The 18,325-nt window shown below is 40.3% G+C and overlaps 2 protein-coding genes across 3 annotated transcripts in view; both read left to right on the forward strand.

Annotated features, from left to right (window-relative positions):
* The first annotated feature begins 1,871 nt into the window (after window positions 1-1,871).
* On the forward strand, window positions 1,872-7,796 carry six3b (SIX homeobox 3b). Of its 2 annotated transcripts, XM_063893485.1 has the most exons (3): window positions 1,872-2,066; window positions 5,575-6,430; window positions 7,021-7,796. In XM_063893485.1, the coding sequence occupies exons 2-3, from the start codon at window positions 5,736-5,738 to the stop codon at window positions 7,157-7,159; spliced, it is 834 nt and encodes a 277-aa protein (XP_063749555.1). In that variant the 5' UTR covers window positions 1,872-2,066; window positions 5,575-5,735; the 3' UTR covers window positions 7,160-7,796. The 2 variants fall into 2 exon arrangements, with proteins under 2 accessions (XP_063749555.1, XP_063749553.1); XM_063893483.1 differs by lacking the exon at window positions 1,872-2,066 and having other exon boundaries at window positions 5,101-6,430.
* Window positions 7,797-13,368: 5,572 nt separating this feature from the next.
* The window catches only part of prkcea (protein kinase C, epsilon a), a 30,807-nt gene continuing 25,850 nt past the window's right edge, over window positions 13,369-18,325 (forward strand). Inside the window, exon 1 of the mRNA XM_063893467.1 lies at window positions 13,369-14,476. Within this exon, the coding sequence (XP_063749537.1) occupies window positions 14,132-14,476 (345 nt within the window). The 5' untranslated portion in view covers window positions 13,369-14,131. The remainder of the gene's footprint in view (window positions 14,477-18,325) is intronic.

Below are 18,325 nucleotides of genomic sequence, written 5' to 3' on the forward strand. Positions count from 1 at the left end.
AATAATAATAATAATAATAATAATAATCAGCTAAATGTGCCCTGAAAGATATTATTGCAAACATAGGGTATGGATCTTGTGCAAGATGAACAAAATGTGTATTTATGTGTATCATTATCTTCATATTTGATTATGTTATTATGTGTTCTGTCAGAAATCAAAATCACTGCTTTGCAACTGTAGCTAAAGGATAAATGTAGTAAGGTAAAAAGTCGAGGCTTCTGTAGCATACATTGGAAAAACTGAAACAAAGTACTACCAATGATTTCAGTACAATATATTTGTGTTTTTTTCATAAAAAAAACACTACTTGCATCTAATAAATAGAGTTTCACACATTTTGTACAGATATTCATGGTTCCCCAGAGGATGAACCTGTTACTCTTCCTGTAGTGCCACCATTATGATTTTGAGAAGACTCTCTCAACAACTATTGGAAAGATTGCCATGACATTTGGCTCAGACATCTATTAAGGTGTTGGTCAAGTTTCACCAAAAGAGTATAACCATCAAATCACAACCTAAAAATACCTGTGAAACTCACGATCCCTGTGATGGTCTTATCAGCCTCAGCTGCACTGTGTAATTAGTGCTAACAGGTCAATCTCTTTATGCTCACATGTTCAACTAAGATAAGTGAACATGATAATCATTATACCAGGTAAACATTGACATGATAGTATACTGATGTTAGCAGTTGTCTTTTTTAATCACATATTTCCAGGGTTGTTTCCCTCTTTCTTTCTTTAAATTGATGGCACCTTCTGTGTAAAACGTCAAAGCTCAACCTTACCTGGAGCTTTCGGGAAAGAACTCAATTAACAGAGCTCATACATGGTGACACCGAACCTGCCCTGCATTATATAATTTATCTGTATGTATGTGGCTGTTCAAGCATTATTCCTTCCTCTCGTGAAAGGCCGAGAAAGGTGTTCAGTGCCAGTAATTGTTTGTCCTCTTTACATCTAAAGGTCAGCGGACCCTGTCTGACCCCACAGGGCCTGAAGATGATGTGCCAATAGAAAAACCAACAGCTTTGTTAACAGGACGGGAAACGCTTTTTAACTGCTCCCTTGATTTCACTTGGGTTCTTTTTCTTCCACCCACTCTTTCTCTTTCACAGCGAAGGATGTAACCTTGCACAATTGAAATGTCAAACTGGGTGATTTTGCATGAGCATCACATTGCTTTCAAATATAAGTTTAAAAGGATTGCAATATCCATATGAAATATAATATACTGATGGACCAGTGAAATCTGTGTGTGTGTGTGTGTGTGTGTGTGTGTGTGCGTGTGTGTGTGCGTCTCAGCATATGATTTTGAGTGGAGTAATTTAGCAGATGAGCATGTGGCCATTGTTAGAGGGATAATCTGGCTCTTGCTGCTCAGATAGGTTAACATGCAGAAGATTAGACCAGATTACCCCAAACCACACCAGACAGCACAGCACCCCCCCCCCCCCCCCCTCGCCTCCCCTCGGAGTAACCCCCCCCCCCCTTTGCTTTCCTCCTCTTTTCACTCTTCATGACCTCCACTTTGCCTCATTTCATCCTCTCTTGGTTTTTATTATTCTATATCCTTTCCCTACTTGTGTGCATCTATCCCTCTCCCATTGGTCTTGCTTTTTCACTTATTATTCACTTGTTATTTTGTTACAAATAAATACACTTCTATTTGTCCTAGTTCAATTTTTGTAATCTAGTCTTCCAAAGCCAAACTTAAAATGTCAAAAATGTAAGTTACTTTCATTGAGTGGAAATCATTTGGATCCAAGATCAGTGACCTTTTGCCAAAGTGAAACCTATAATTAATATTTAATGTTAAAATAGTTCATCCTACATTTTTGGCCTTAAAACCAGAAAGGGGACATCATCTTGAAAGGGCAGGAAAACAAAATGTGTAGTTGAGTGTAAATCTCAACAAAGGATTTAATATAGATAAGGTAGGATTATATCACTGCCTTGACCGCTCTATATACTTTAATCCAAAAGAATAAAACATTTTTTAAATTTCTTTCTCTTCCAGATTTATATACCCAGTTTGGATTGGCACATTTTCTCAACCTGGTGAGTTTGCAGGAATGTTTAATTGGAGGACATTAATGTATGAGTTGTGCAATATGTGGGTCCTTACATCTATTCCACCTGTCTCTGTCAGACATTTGTTCAGGCTCCAGCTGTTTGTATTTTTGGCCGCCTGGGTTTGTTTGTCAGGCCGCTGCTGTATTTGAGTCACTTAAGCTATTAACCGAGATGACACTAACAGAGTACAGTATAATGATGTAATCGCTGCCTTCACATCTGGCCCAGCTGTCATATGAGGAACTATTAGTCAAATTATCTGATTATTTTGTTTATTCATCTATTAATAAGGTGTTTGTGCTTTAATGTCTCGTCTCCCATCTGTTATGTGTAGATGATTGTTTGTGAGCATCTGTGTGTCTGGTTAGGTGTTTACATGTGTATTTATGTTTGTCTTTCTGGAAGAAAATAACATCTCTACTCCAGGGGTTTCAACTCCCACAGCTGGAATATAGCCTCGCCAATAAAAGCAGCAAGATTAACTCCCAGGTGCTGGGTTACAAACCAATCAGTGAACAGGATTAGTTGCTCAGGTACAGTTACTGGAATACCTGTCTTTCTCAGCTGTCTGTGCAAAGGTCGACATGGGGTCATATGCTGACCACACACACACAATGTGAAGCAAAGCCACATCCATCCGTTCACATATGCAGCCACATTAAATTTACCCAATATCCCTAAACCCAGATATATTTAACTTTTTTAACTCATTTTCACAGGGGCTGAATTTTCCTTCAATAATGACTTTACAACAGCTTGTGTCCGACTGGATTTCAGGATGTGCCACACTGTACATCATTTTCTTTTTTTGGTTATTGAAATAGATAATGATGCAGGGTCTTGTGCATTCAACCGGATTGCTGGCCATTTGTAGAAGAAGCCATGAAACATATTTTTCATATGACACGTTGAAAGAGGAAACAATCTTCTCATCTCGCTTTGTATTTCTTTTCGGCGAACTACCTAATTGATTAACAGACTATCGGACACTAAATTAACTGTCAGTCGTAAAAACCTTCCACTCTCTCCAAATCTTAATTTTCATCCTCCTTAGCGCGCCACAATTTGCCACCCTCCTTTCGGTTTTTCTGGGTACCATTGTGCACCGAACTCTCCTGGATCCCAGTAAGAGCACAAAAGCACAACAAAGACTCAGGAAGTGATTAGTGGCTTAACGAGGAGGAGGCTTTACGGGGAGTTAGGGGGGCTGCACGGCCTCTTCCATAAGAGGAGGTGAGGGGGTTAAAGTTTCAGGGCTTAAAAGGTCAGTGTTAAGTTGTGGAGGTCAGTGGAGGGGTTAATTAGGAGCAGGGCTTTTGTTTACGGGGAAAAAAAGGAGACGCAGGAGGTGGTTCACTTGGTATCCTTGCTGTGCTCCTCCAGCCATCCTGGAAGTGTCATCCAGCTCTGCTCTCCTTCCTATTCCCTCATTGTCCTGTCGCTGAATGGAGATGTAGCTGAATTAACTTAATTGTCACCATTACAACACACTCGCCCCCTCATCACCACAACACACCCATACACACCTCAATATGTTTAGTTCGTCCTTCCTGCTTCAATTAGAAGAATGTCTTTTCAACTTGGAAGAGCCCTGGACATGACTGTCACTCAGTGTGTGTTTGTCCATTGTTTTCTGCTGTTTAAACACACACACACAGAAACATGCTGCAATCCTCTGGAGACTCAAGCATCTCAAGTAGAGCCGAATGAGCCACTCCATGTGAATGTGGTAACAAGAGGAACTTAACTGACATTGAAACGTCTTCTTAGCTTCAAAATGTGTGTCGATCCACAAAAATCTACTCTATCGGGTTTACTGTCAGTCTAAGGTGTTAAAGCGTTTATAGCACGTGCTCCTGTAACAAAGCCTGGCCCTTAGTATAAAAGGACCAACATTGATGCAGTGGAACCCGAGATATCATCGTTTTTATTTCACATATTGTTCCTCCTTTCAAAATCTGGCACCTATATAACCCACAATGCAACTCAACCATCAGAAGTTTGGTTGGCTATTCTGGGTGTGTTATGCTAGTGGAGGCCAATGGTGCTTCCAGATGCTAGCCACAAGTAAAAATGAGGGGCGATCTTTTTAACCCTAGATTTGTTCGATTTTCAAACACTTAATAGAGACTGTTTGCTTTGGGCTGTTATTATTGTAATTAATGTAAAGCTTATTTGATTATATTTAATGAAGGAGAGAGATTACCATGCATCATCTGGGGTAAATAACTGGCACACGTCTCCTCAAACCGCCATGCAGGGACATCTGTCTGTTGGGGTAATTGGCATTAACCCTTTAAAGCTGGGTGACCCCCTTTTTCACGCCCAACACATCTGCAATGGACCTCCCATTTGGAGTTTTCATGTTTGTGACGACAACATTTAATGAGATGGCGCACAATGTATAAACGTTTGTGTTTTTGCTTTACCAAGGCTCCCAAAAAAATCTCCTTTATATTCATATTTCACACTCGTAGACTCAGTAAATCTGCACCACACTCCAAAGCATATGGCTCATGCCAACCCAATATGTGTTAATGCTGATTGAATATGCAGTTCTATTAGACTAATGTTAGCAGGCCCCATGCTAATCCAAGGTAAGAGAATGGAGCTGCAGCTTATCTCTGAATTTATGGATATTAGAGAATAGAAAAGTGATTAGAAAGTGATTAGAGTGGATGGAGACCACTTAGAGAAACGTATGCTTTCACGTCAGGTCGAGAATTTCACAATCACACTGTCCACATTATTGCTATTAATGATGAGAGAGGCCTACCCCCACAACCATAGAGGTTGTGAGATTCAGTCGATAGCAGACAGAGATGTCATTCTGTCTTTTATTTTTTTAAACATTGCATATATAAATCAGAATGTATGTTGAAAAGGCATTCTTGTTTTTATTTGCATGAAAAAAAGATAACACATTCAATTTTAAAAAATGTGAAATTTAAAAACTAGGTTTTCATAATCTTTTGTACTTTTCAAAACAAGTGTCCAATTTGTGTACATGGTTTGATACAGGATTAAAATCATTTGGAAATGAGGCGTTAATCAAATCAATAAAGTGAGATATACAATAATAATAATAATAATTATTATTATTATTATTATTATTATTATTATTATTCAAATATGAATACTAATTAGTAGTACATTAACTAACCCTATGAAGGCATGTGGATATGTTCATCAATCAATACACTAAAAACTATACCTAAGTGAATGTATATCATCTCAAATATATCACTGAAATGGAATTTTATGATTTTTGTTTTGTTTGTTTATGAAGCCTTTTTTGGTCCAACGGCACTGATTTCAATTTACTGCGTTCCGCTCGTTTTAATCTGCTTGAGAGTTCCGGAAAAAGCCAATAAGTGGCACTTGAGTAAAAAAATTACGAAATATGTCACAATGGAGAGTTAATTCAGAAGAAACTCTATGTGTCCAGCTTGTGCTTAAAACGAGGGAGATAAATCCTCTGTTTGATTGACAGTGCTGCCATGACAACCCCGCATCAGCCCTTGGGTGACCAATCAGGAGTCTGATCCAGGGTCCCTCCCTGACTCCCAGGTGAGCTAAAGAGTCAGACTTCAGCAGATTTCTGTCAGACTGTTTCCAAGACACACTGCTCTCTGGTTTAACTCTGTCATCCAGATGGTGTTCAGGTCGCCACTCGACTTTTTCTCAGCCTCCCGGATCCTCCTACCACACTTTGCAGATGGGCCACCTATCATGGCCCGCTCCCGGTCCCCGGAGGACCCTCCCTCCGCCTGTCCTCCCCTGGCTCTGCCGGGGATGTGTTTCTCCGCGGCGCAGATCGCCAGCGTCTGCGAGACCCTAGAGGAGACAGGAGACATCGAGCGGCTGGCCCGCTTCCTCTGGTCCCTCCCGGTGACCGCGGACGGCCGCGACCCCATCACCGAGCACGAGTCCGTGCAGCGGGCTCGCGCCGTGGTGGCTTACCACACGGGGAGTTTCCGCGAGCTTTATCACATCCTGGAGACGCACCGCTTTACGCGCGCATCGCACGGGAAACTTCAGGCGATGTGGCTAGAGGCTCACTACCGGGAGGCGGAGAAACTAAGGGGGAGGCCGCTTGGACCTGTTGACAAGTACCGCGTGAGGAAGAAGTTTCCGTTACCGAGGACAATCTGGGATGGTGAGCAAAAGACGCACTGTTTCAAAGAGCGCACAAGGGGGCTGCTAAGAGAGTGGTACCTGCAGGACCCCTATCCGAACCCGGGGAAGAAGCGGGAGCTGGCCCACGCGACTGGACTCACACCGACTCAGGTTGGAAACTGGTTCAAGAACCGGAGACAGAGAGATCGGGCGGCAGCAGCCAAAAACAGGTCAGTGACTTTGACTTGGAATAAGTCACAGCTCAGAAAAAAAATCCTGGGCCAAAAAAAATCCACAGCATAGAGTTTTACTAATGATTGTGTTAGTACAGGATCAAAATACTGTTTAAGTCACAGCAACTCTATTCTTCCAAAAAGCAGTCTCTTTATTGCATACTCTGTCGTGGATGCAATTTCGTCTCCACAGGCAGCCAATGTTGTGAGTAAAAGAGGGCCATTCATGCGTAAAAACTACGGCCATTCAGCTTGTAGGTTTTTGTTTCCCGTCTGTCAGTCTGACCTGGACGATCTTCCTTCTTTCTGTCTCTCACTATAATTTACTTCAGGGTCAGTGTGTGGATCATTCTGTTGATGAAGACAAAATGTTCACTAATGGGTGCAGATGGCCTTACATGCAACTGAAGATAATTTAGTTGGACAATGCCTTCTTTGCTAAGATTTCTATCAATTTTTAACAATTTTATCACAAGAACTTAACAATATCAGAAGTTTCGTTTTTCAGTTTTAACTTATTGCATGTTTACTTTTCTTTTGTTAAGCAGAGTTTACCACTTTTAACACATTTGTATCACTGTTTTTAGGTTGCAGCATCACCGGATGTGTCCAGATGGAGTACGGTCACTCAGCGGAGGAGAGTGCAGTCCAGATGAAAATGGGGAACGAGCAGATGGAGAAACTCTTCTCTCAGTAACAGACAGTGACTCTGACTTGGATGTTTGAGACTTGAATGTAAAATGGACCTTCGAGGGGCCTGTGATGGTCAGTTGAGGATTACCAGAGAGGGGAGGATGAGGACAAAAGGCTCTTCACGGTTTGGGTTGCAATAAATGTTCAGGGCTTATCACAGTTGTATCCCCATCCCATCAAACAGGTGATGTAACAAGTTGCTAGAAGTTTTTTTCTTTTGTTTCCTGAGAATGTGAAATATTTGTCTCTATGCTGCTGGGTTTACATTTGTTTGATCACCAGACCCACATTTTAGATTTTTAACTTCCTCCATGCATGCATGGTGCATCTGTTGACCCAGCTTATCATCACCCTGATTAAACTGACCTCAAGCCTTGGACCCCCATTGGACTTTAACCCAGGGACCCCCCACTTGAAAGGACCTTTACAAACTGCCAGTGAGATAATCACTCTTAATTATGTGTCATTATGTTTTTTTTTATTTTGAAACGAGTTGTTTCTCTAAAAGACCCCAGGATGTCCACTGCTGTAGACAATCAATACGCACTAAAGCCTTGCCTTCCTGTCTGGCTGTTTCTATGTTTAGGAACTTTTCTTTCTTTCTTTACCCTCACTTCTACTTTATTTAAAGTTCACAGAGTTCGCTGTGCAGTCTGTGTGTGATACTATGTCAAACCCTATGTTCAATTTTATGCTGAATAAATGTTTTTGGTATTTTATATAAATAAAAGTATTTAATATATCACTGTTATTGTGCCCACTCTTCTTTGATGACACCATCACTGTCAACAATGTTAAATGTATTTTGAATCAATATATGATCAAATATATAAATACAATGCAAAATTAAATTAATAATGGTAATGCTTTAAAATGGCTTAAAACAATGGTATATAAATCTATTTGTTAAGAAAGGTTTACCATAGTTTTGGTAAATCGTGTTTGTTAATCTATTACCCATCTATATGTGTAAAAACTCAATAGAAGCATATAGTAATACTAAGGAGCAAATGTTTTTAAAAACATCTCAGTATAATGCAAGCTATTCATTCTAATAATAATAATAATAATAATAATGATAAGAAATTGTATTTATAAAGCACCTTTCATTGCTTGAAAGCAATCTCAAAGTGCTACAAGGGGATTAAAAAAACAAACAAGAATGAAACAAACACAAGTTTAATGAAAGGCTCTTTTCTTTTAAAGAACGGTTTTTAGGTCCTTCTTGGAGGCTTCAGTGGCCTGTGGAGCCCTCAGGTGGTCTGGGAGGGAATTCCACAGGTGGGGAGCAGATGCACAGAAAGCCCGATCCCCCATTGTGCGGAGTTTGGTCCTGGGGGGGCGAAGCAGATGGTTGCTTGTGAACCGGAGTTTGCATGTGGTGGTTTGTGGACACAGTAGTTCCTTCAGGTAGGAAGGAGCATTCCCGTGGATGCACTGATGTGCTAAAAGTGCGATCTTGTATTCGATCCTGAATGAGACAGGAAGCCAGTGGAGGGAATGAAGGATGGGCGTGATGTGATCGTATTTTCGCATCGTCATCAGGATCCTAGCGGCACTGTTCTGTATGTATTGGAGCTTCTGAAGGCTCCCATATGATTCCCAATGAGGAGACCGTTGCAGTAATCGAGCCTTGAGGAAACAAAGGCATGGACCAGTTGTTCTGCATCTGACAGGGAGAGTGTGTGGGACGGAGTTTTGTAATATTCCTGAGGTGGTAAAAGGAGGTTTTGCACAGGTGTTTGATATGGGTATCAACGTTCAGATGACGGTTAATTCTGTCACCCAGGTTTGTAACTGTTGCGGAGAGTGGTATGTTTTGACCAGAAAAGGTGATGTGGGTTATGGGGGATGACTGGACCTGTTTTGGTTTGCCAACTATAAAACCCTCTGTTTTGGTGCTATTTAGCTGCAGAAAGTTATGTCGCATCCAAGCCTTTATCTCCTCAAGGCAGGTGTTTAAGTATGTTGAAGTCTGTGATGATGCATGGGTAATTGGGTGTAAATGCAAGTTGAAATGTTCATGCAACCTTGGTATTAACAGCAATCCATGATCTATGGTCATTCAGCTTTTTAGGTACTTGTATTATAGTAACTATAGAATTACCAAATGTGTTTATTTTCTTTTCACACGCATTCCCCTAGATGTTATGGATAGCTTTTTACTGCACTACATTTATTATATACCTTAAATTACCTTTAAGATTCCGATTAATGATGTAAATAAATCAAACAAATGTGTAATTATGTATTATTATATGTTTTAAAAACACGAGACTTTATTTTAATTTTTTCTTGTGGGTGATTTTACAAGTCAGCAGTATTTAAAATAGTGAAAACCAACTCCACCGTTGTATCTTTATCACGATTAATAATCGAGTAATATAATATAAATGATTCTAAAATGGGCCATTCTGTATAAAAAAAAATATATATTGATGCTTACACTTAACAGATAAGTAACACTTTGAATGCAGGACCTTTCCTGGGATTGAACTGCTAAACTGTATTGCTACTTTTAAAATAATACTGTCTCCACTGCTGTCTGACGAGTTTAAAGTACTTTTGCTTCTAGTTACTTTCATGCTTTCTCTGTTAAAAATGGTTAACATTTCGCAACAATTCCCAATATGTCTGCAATCAGAAGGCTCCCATATAAGTTTTTCTAAAAAAAAAACGTTTTGCAATATTCTGATTGTCGAGTAAACATTCATAAGTCTACCCACCATTAGTGAAAAAATAAACAATATGAGTGGAAACAGTCAGCCATCACTTCCATTCATCTGCTCATTGGCTGACTAAACAGTGTGGAGGCACAGTGGCACCCCCCCGTGGTTAAAGTAAACAAGGTAAAATAAAGATATTACTTTTATTCAGAAATTAACTATAAATTACAAGAACCGAATTTAAATTACAAATAAGTCTGGGCCGACTCAACAAGTCAGATCAAATGTTTTTATTATTCAAACCATGATATTAAACGGCGTTACATTCCCTTTAGATTCATTACATCGTAGCACTGTCTTTGGCATTGTACACAATACAGGCTTACCTAGTCCTTTCCCCTAGCAGCCTACTCTACTGTGATTTAAGCAGCATACAGTGAAATAGGACAGAAAGCTTGACAGGGTTTATTTTGTTGCCTCATAAGTGAAATAAAACTTTTTTGCTGAGCTCCAATCTTGCAAGTAACTGACGTTTGTGGGCGGGGCCAGCATACAACAGGAAGTTGACCTACAACGCATTGAGGTGAAGAGAGTAACATTTTTGAAACGTTAAAACATGTTTTTTCTATGGTAATTTTTGTCAAAGTCTTTACTTATGAATATGTTGATCAATTTTGCAATAGAGAACAGTTGTGCATATGACAAACTACTTTTAATTTTTACATTCCGCAGACCATTTATCAACCGCGAAAATGTTCACAACCCAACACTTATGGTGCAATAACCTCCTTACCCTCCCCTTACTATGCCTGGTTAATCTATAGCAGAGTAGAAACAACAACACAAATATTTGGTAAAACAGCAACCCCAAGTTAAGGTTTCTTGGTCAGGGCCTGGAATATGATATTTTATTCTCTTTTATTTTAATGGAAATTAAACAGCTTCAGCATTACTGAGATGTATCACTTGTTGGGTTAATTTATGGCAGGACAACTTACCCAAGGCAGATATTCTAAAAATGTTTACCTTTTGCGACTGACTTATATTGTTACATTTCAACACAATGTCCTTAATTTACAGAATGTATCCAAATAATATACTTAACTGAGGTTTTAAAATGTTCTTTAAATATATTCATATTTGGTATACTTCTTAAAACTTTCGGCATACATTTTATTTGACAGGTAAAGATTTTAATTAGAAAACTGATGAAGTGTTAAATATATATCATTTTTTGCATGTTCGCGTTAAATGAAATGAACAACAGCTTTACAATAAGTTTATGTTACATTTTATATTACCCAATGTCTTTATGTTTATATCCACTTTTCATATATAATACTACTGGAACTTTTTTTCCACGTTTTCACTATAGTTCCACCAAAAACACATTTCCCCGTAAAACTTCTCATTTTGATTTAAGTAATTGCTTTTGGTTTTGGTACTCTAATTACATTTGGTTTATATCACTTAATTATTTACCACTTAAGCAGGATTTTAATAATTTAATTGCAATGTATATTTTTTATACTTGCAAAGGTGTATTGGTACTATCACTCTAATATAAGGATTTTTGTGTCACAAAATGTCTCACCGTCGAAACATGAAGCTACGACTAGCACTTGAATACAGCGTACCGTGACGTCACGTCCTTGGAGCGTCAACATCCCGGCGACACCATGCACGAGCCAGCAGGTGGCGCAGCTGGACAGGCCTGATGTACAGGTAGGAGGCTAAATATATAGACAATCCTTAACTTGTTTGTCAGCTCAAGTCTTTGTAGAATGTCCCAAACAAATAACGGTTTTATCAAGTGAGCACAAAGAAATATAAATTATATTTTATTGTATCATAAGATAATAAAATACAATTATATTCATATTATACCTTATTATTAAATTACTTATAACTAGTTGTAATATTTATTACACATTTTACTAATCATTACTATTCCTGCTATTACTACTGTTATATTGCACACCTAATACTTTATCTTATACCTCATAATATCATACTTTACAATGTTAATATGCGACGCGATCTTGCCACATCTTTATATCATATTTCTTACAGACAGCCCAAAGCATCATCATTTAGTCCTAATATTATGTGATCAATTAAAACGTACATGATCTAATTGTATCTGATATTTTCTAAGACCTAGACATATGCGAGAACCCTGATGTCATGTTTTACTCCTGCATGAAGAATTTTTTTTAATCCCAACATTTACTGTAAGTGAGCAGGACGATTTTCTATGCTTGCCATCAAACAGACATTGCACACAATGAAAGGTGATATGGAAATTAGGTGACATCAAGCCAATTCCATAGTTTTGGACGACCTGCTTCTTGATTCCTCCATAATAGTGGAAATAAAACTTGGCTGTGACAGTTTTTTAATTTCCAGTAAATGTTAATATTGTTCATAAAAACCCGTAGAGCTTCCCTGTAATTGTGTTAAGCTTCCTCAAAAGATTTATCATCATAATAACAAAAGTCCGTACTTCTGTGTTTGTGTGTGAGTGAAACATCTGAGGGCAGTCCATGATAGAGAGTGACAGTTGCCATGGCAGCTCATTTATCCCTCAATGTGACCAATCAACTGAAGCAACAAGCAAAAAATTGATGATGATGAGTGGCATGGTTTGTGATGTTTATGTTTGCAAGCAACAGGCCATGCTGAACTTAAATCATGACCCCTACTCTCCATAGGGTTTCAATTGTTTTGTTACAAAAAGGGTTAAGCAGCTCATCCATTAAAACAAAAGGCTCAGATTGATATAAGAGGAAATGTGAATGGTATATTTCAATCTTGTTATGCAAGTAAGTTATTGGGCTTTTTTTATCAACTGATTTGTTCGAAAATGTTTTCAACTTTAGTTGAAAAAACAAAAAAATCATCAACAAAACTGCAGCAGTTACATTTAAATATTTACAGATCGGAAAATAGTTTTAAAAAAAAGAGATACAATGGAGTACAGTATACATATTGGTGTTATAATCAGCACTGTTGCAGCATAGACATTATAATCAATTGTCCATGTGTTTACTGCATAAACACATAATTGGTATAGCTACATTGCAATTTAATTCATATCGACTTGGCATCAAACATAATACAATAATAATGTCATAGTAAAAAGTGTGTGTGTGTGTGTGTGTGTGTGTGTGTGTGTGTGTGTGTGTGTGTGTGTGTGTGTGTGTGTGTGTGTGTGTGTGTGTGTGTGTGAGAGTGTGTGTGTTGGCTGACTGTCTGTGACCATGCATAAGGACTGACTGATTGACTGGCTCTATTGGCTGTCTGGACATGGCACACACTCTCCATGCTTGCGGGTGAATTCCACCCCCTCTTCGTCTCGTTCGTTTAAAAACACCTCTTCTTTTTACACACGCACGCACGCACGCACGCACGCACACACACACACACACACACACACACACACACACACACACACACACACACACACACACACACACACACACAGTCTCTCTCTCTTTCCTCTCATCCGGCGCAAGAGCCCGGCAGCGGGGGTGACGCGTTTTGCGCATTTCCTGCAGCTCGCGCTCACTCACGGATTCATGAAAGAGGCGACGGGAAACAGGGGGCGCGCGCAGACACCGAAGAGAGGAAAAAACGAACGCGAGCGGAGCACCGTGATGTATACGGGGTGCTCGTGAGCCCAAAAAAGACTGCATTGAGTGGGCAATAAGGCATTGTTTTCCGAGAGTATACGTGCAGATATCGCGGTACCGTCAGGTCGAAGCAAGGAGATTATCCCAGAGAATAGCGAGCGAGGGGCTGGAGGACGGAGCACCAATCCCGGATGGCTAGGCGCGGCTGCTCGCGCTCTCTCCCACCCTGACCTGGGAGAGACATCATCGGACCGTTGGCACGCTCCGGGGGTTCACGTGTACCCAACCGGAGCTCTTTAACCCAAATTCGCCCTTTCTGTCGTTTTATATCTCGGCCTGTTTCCGCCGTGAATCTTGTGTGGCGCACGGGAACGACCACAAACAAACAAGGCAGCTGCTCGGGTGGGAGAGTGTTCACCAAGCGACCTCTGAAGGGTGTGTGTCTGCGTTGTTACTGCGTTATTCAGCCCATTAGAGATCAGCTGTACTGGAAGTGTTTGTGTGTGGATAAAACCGGGTTAGGATGTGGCTGTACTACAGTGAGAGTCCAAGGAACCAGCGGCATTATGGTATGTAGCAGAACTGTGCAGTGACCCCGCTTATTGGAAGGAAACACTCCGTGTACAGGAACAGGCACACTAGCCTGAACACACGCACACGCATCCTTTTATATATACACTACGCACACACACATCCCAGCAGCCATGCCTGTCTTCAGTGGCCTGTTGAAGGTGCGAGTGTGTGAGGCAGTGGATCTGAAGCCCACACCTTGGGCCCTACGTCACGCTGTAGGGAAGAGCGGCTCCTTCCTGCTGGACCCTTACCTGGCCCTGAATCTGGACCATACCCGACTTGGCCAGACCGCCACTAGGACCAAGACCAACAGCCCCGCCTGGCACCAGGAGTTCTGCACTGAGGTCCGTGAGGGAAGGAGTCTGGAGCTGTCTGTCTTCCATGATGCACCCATCGGATATGATGACTTTGTGGCCAATTGCACCATCCAGTTGGAAGACCTGCTGCAGAACGGGACTAGGCATTACGAGGACTGGGTATGTGTCTGATGTTTGACTCAGTTACCTACAGAGCATTGCTGAAGTAGTCTTCAGGGTCCCGTAAGCCATAAGTTTACATGTAGGTGGTAAATGTGTGCTTGCATAGGTGAAAGCAAATTTGTAGCCTAACTGTAGGTCTGCCTCCTCTACGTCCCCTATCAGTCGTTTCATCTGGTCTTAGTCGATTTGATTTCTTTAGACAATTAATCATTTCTTAATGCTGAATTATTTATTTTCAAAACAGTTATTAGCACATCTCTGGTGAACACAATCATTTATTGTGCTTTGGCATGTTCATTTGTAGTGAAACGTCACCGAAATGTCTTTAGGGGTGGACACCACAAGATAACAAAGGCCCTCAACCTTCAGGGGCCGCAAACATTCATACTCTGCAACATCCCTACAGTGGCATTCTTTTGTTTGCATTGCACATTTGATGTGGTGCTTGTGGTTACTTAAAGGCATGGGGCAGAAAATGTGCAGCACAGTGCAGCCTACAGTTTGCCATGTGGCCCTATCACCAGAGTATTCCTACCTTTTCATGCCATCAGCCAAAACAAAGTTCTTCTAACCTATTCATCCAGTAAATTGTCGGCTTTGTTCATTTGCTGCTTCACAAAATACAATCATCTACACACACTCTTTTACCAGAGCCTCCAAGTATAATTACTCTTGGCCAATGAGCACCTTTGGGCAGGGGCTCAATGCCTTGCTCATGAGTTTGGGTGCACTGATTTCACTTTTTTGTTTTCTGGTAGATATTCTGATCCTTCATCTCAGGCCTACAGATCCAGATATTCCAAATTTGGAATATGACAGCTACTTCGCTGCATGTAACTACTTATAATATTCATAAACAAATACTCTGACTATTTTAAAGATTCATTGATTAATAATATGGTCTGTAAAATGTCAATAAAATAGTGAAAATTGTGGTTTCCCAGAATTCAAGGTGATATATTCAATTGACATGTTTTGACACCTCCAAGTAATATTTTAACACAATACAGAATAAACAACAGCAGCATTTGTTCTGCCTTTATTTGGCAGAGCAGCAGTATGTGCGTCTCTGAGCTCAGACATTGCCTGGTTGTTCAGCAGAAAACAAGTTCAGTATTGGAGACCAAAGTCATATAGTCACATTTTTCCTCTGTGGAGCTTTGTCATAGTTTTTTTTAGGTTTGCATTACTTATAATTTGCAGCTCGCCCTCCTGTATTTGTAAGACGGGATCTGTTTGGACTTGCATTAGATCGGATTATGGCATCTGTGGTCCAGCCTGTAGTTGTCCTTCCTCAATTCCTCACATTCCTCCTGCCTATATGGACTCAGAGAAAGAGATGTGTCCTAATATTTACCCCTTTAGAGTTCCATTTATAGGGCAAACACAAATAACGTAGTTGTTGAGAGACTTCAAAGAGTTTCCCATCGCTGAATTTGAGATATTCACATACGGTAGTTTAGGAGCGTTAGAGAGTGAAATTCTTTTCAATTATTACGGTTTCTTGTCAGTTATCTCGTTTGGGGGACTGTGATGTTGAACTGCCACATGTAGATCTGTATGTAAGGGAGATAAAGAGCTGCTTGTTTGGGGTCTGCGAGATCTGTTTCTAGTTAAACATGTGATCTTGTTCCACTTCTACACTTTGTTTTTATCTCGTCTCGCTTTAGGTTAGATGAAAGGCTGATGAAGGACAAGCATTCTGGGAGCTGAGGACACGCAATTTAAATAACTAAATGTGTTGTTTAGCTTTTAGCTGGTCTACAAAATACATACTTATTTCTTACCAAAGTTAGTTGTATATATAACTATCCTTTTTAACATGCAGCCATTTTTTGCCAGAGACTTAAATGTTCTTTTAAATATGATTCATTTGCTTTCTCAGCTAGATACCCACGACGTAATCTTAATTAACAATTTCTTATTTGAAGCCTTGGGTAGCATAATTTAATTCTGCAATACCGGGTAAATGCTAATACACTTTTATAATGAATATGGATCATTAGGAGGGGTTACATTAATTTCAAGTTATGTAATGCTTCACTCTATTAGTATACCTTGGCATATAAATAGACACACACACACACACACACACACACACACACACACACACACACACACACACACACACACACACACACACACACACACACACACACACACACACATACACACTCTCTCTCTCTGCCATCCAGAGTAAGGTCAGAGCATATGGATCTCTCTGGTGATTGACCACATCCCATTGATCAGCTACCGGCTCGCCAATACAGATGCCTCACAGCGACATGGCCCCTCCCACCTCCCCTCTGCCCTCCCTTCATTACTCCATTACTTCTGTTCTGTCTCCCTCATCCTCCCCTCTCAAACAGAGATTCCCCTCTCATCGTCCTTACAACCCCCTCCTCCTGTGTTATCGACCCCCTCCTGATGATCCTAACTTAATTTACTCCGGTGACAGATGTTAAGTTCAGACTCAACTTAAGAACGGTGGGAAACATAACACAAAACGGAATCGGTTGTCTGAGTCGTATAGTTTTTCTCTTAAGTATTTTAAAAACTTGTGTGAAAATAAGATTTGAGGATGTAAAGTGTCTGGCATCAACATCCACCCAGTGTGCCTTTCACAGGATTTAAGGGCTATACAACATTCACAGACTGCTAATCCTGTGAGAGGTTGCATGTATATAAAATTGTGATGTTTGTATCGATCAGTGAGACTCTTCTCAGTTATTGGGGTCATTTTCAAAATGAACGACCTGTTGTATAAATAAACCAGGTGATACTAATGTGTAGATCGTCATGAATAGACACATACCAGACCTCTAACTTGAATGTGAATGAACAAATGTACAAAACCTAGTAGTATAATACATTGTAATACTAAAGAAATTGAAAAAATATATAAACACACACTCAAACACACACTAGAGCTGAGAAAGGAAGTGGCCCATAGTGCACCAAATGCATTGTTAGACCAATAGATTTCATAAAAATAGAATCAAATCCCTCAGTATGATGCCATAAACTCATGTTAGATAACACACCTCCTGCCTTTTTAAGATGAACACTGTAGCTTGTGTGCCTCAGCTCCATCCTTCTCACTTCCTCCGCCCTTCTGCTGCTCACTCATCTCATCCTCCCTCTCGTCTCAGCACTCTGCTTCCTGCTCTCTTTTGTCTTCCACCACATCTCCATGATCCATCTCCTGTGGACCCGAGCGCTGTGGGCCAGGCTGCCGCTCTGTGCCGCCGGTGAAATATTAACCAGGCTTTGATGCTTATTAATTGTCCCACTCAGTAATTGAGATGCTCTGTGGGTCCCATCCCCATGGCGACAATGACAGCCCGTACCCTTGGTGACAGCCTCTCACCCACAGAAACACTAGCAAAAGGGAGATGGGTAGGTGAGAGTTGGGGGAGATGGGCTGGGGGAAAGAAGAGGGAAAAGCAGAGTAGAAAAGTGCGTTCTTTATTGTTTTGATTCTTTGTGCTGCGTGTGAGCTGGGCTTTATGGCTTAGAAATAATATCCCAATAGTTTTTGGCCCTATCAAAATCCCTTTCCTTACCTATCACTCCGGTATATTGACTATTTTAAGAACCGCAGAGCTTTCCATGATGCCCAGGTCTAACCCCACCACTGCTGTATTAAATATATGGATTATAGGATAGTTACATTAAACTGGAATTATTGACATTTTACAATATCAAACGTTTACGTACACTTCTTTCAATTATCCAAAACCATTTTTAAATACAATTTCATTACAATGTAGCTACAACAAAAGGAAAAAGAACTACATGGCTACTCACTCAATACATTATTCTGCACCATTATGGCCAAAATGA

This window comes from Eleginops maclovinus, chromosome 10, assembly GCF_036324505.1.
Source record: "Eleginops maclovinus isolate JMC-PN-2008 ecotype Puerto Natales chromosome 10, JC_Emac_rtc_rv5, whole genome shotgun sequence".
NCBI lineage: Eukaryota > Metazoa > Chordata > Actinopteri > Perciformes > Eleginopidae > Eleginops > Eleginops maclovinus.

Bases quoted from the DNA above. Each gene is read 5' to 3' on its own strand.
- six3b (XM_063893485.1), top strand. From the start codon at position 5,736: ATGGTGTTCAGGTCGCCACTCGACTTTTTCTCAGCCTCCCGGATCCTC. The intron at 6,431-7,020 runs GTCAGTGACTTT...CACTGTTTTTAG, and splicing joins GCGGCAGCAGCCAAAAACAG to GTTGCAGCATCACCGGATGT.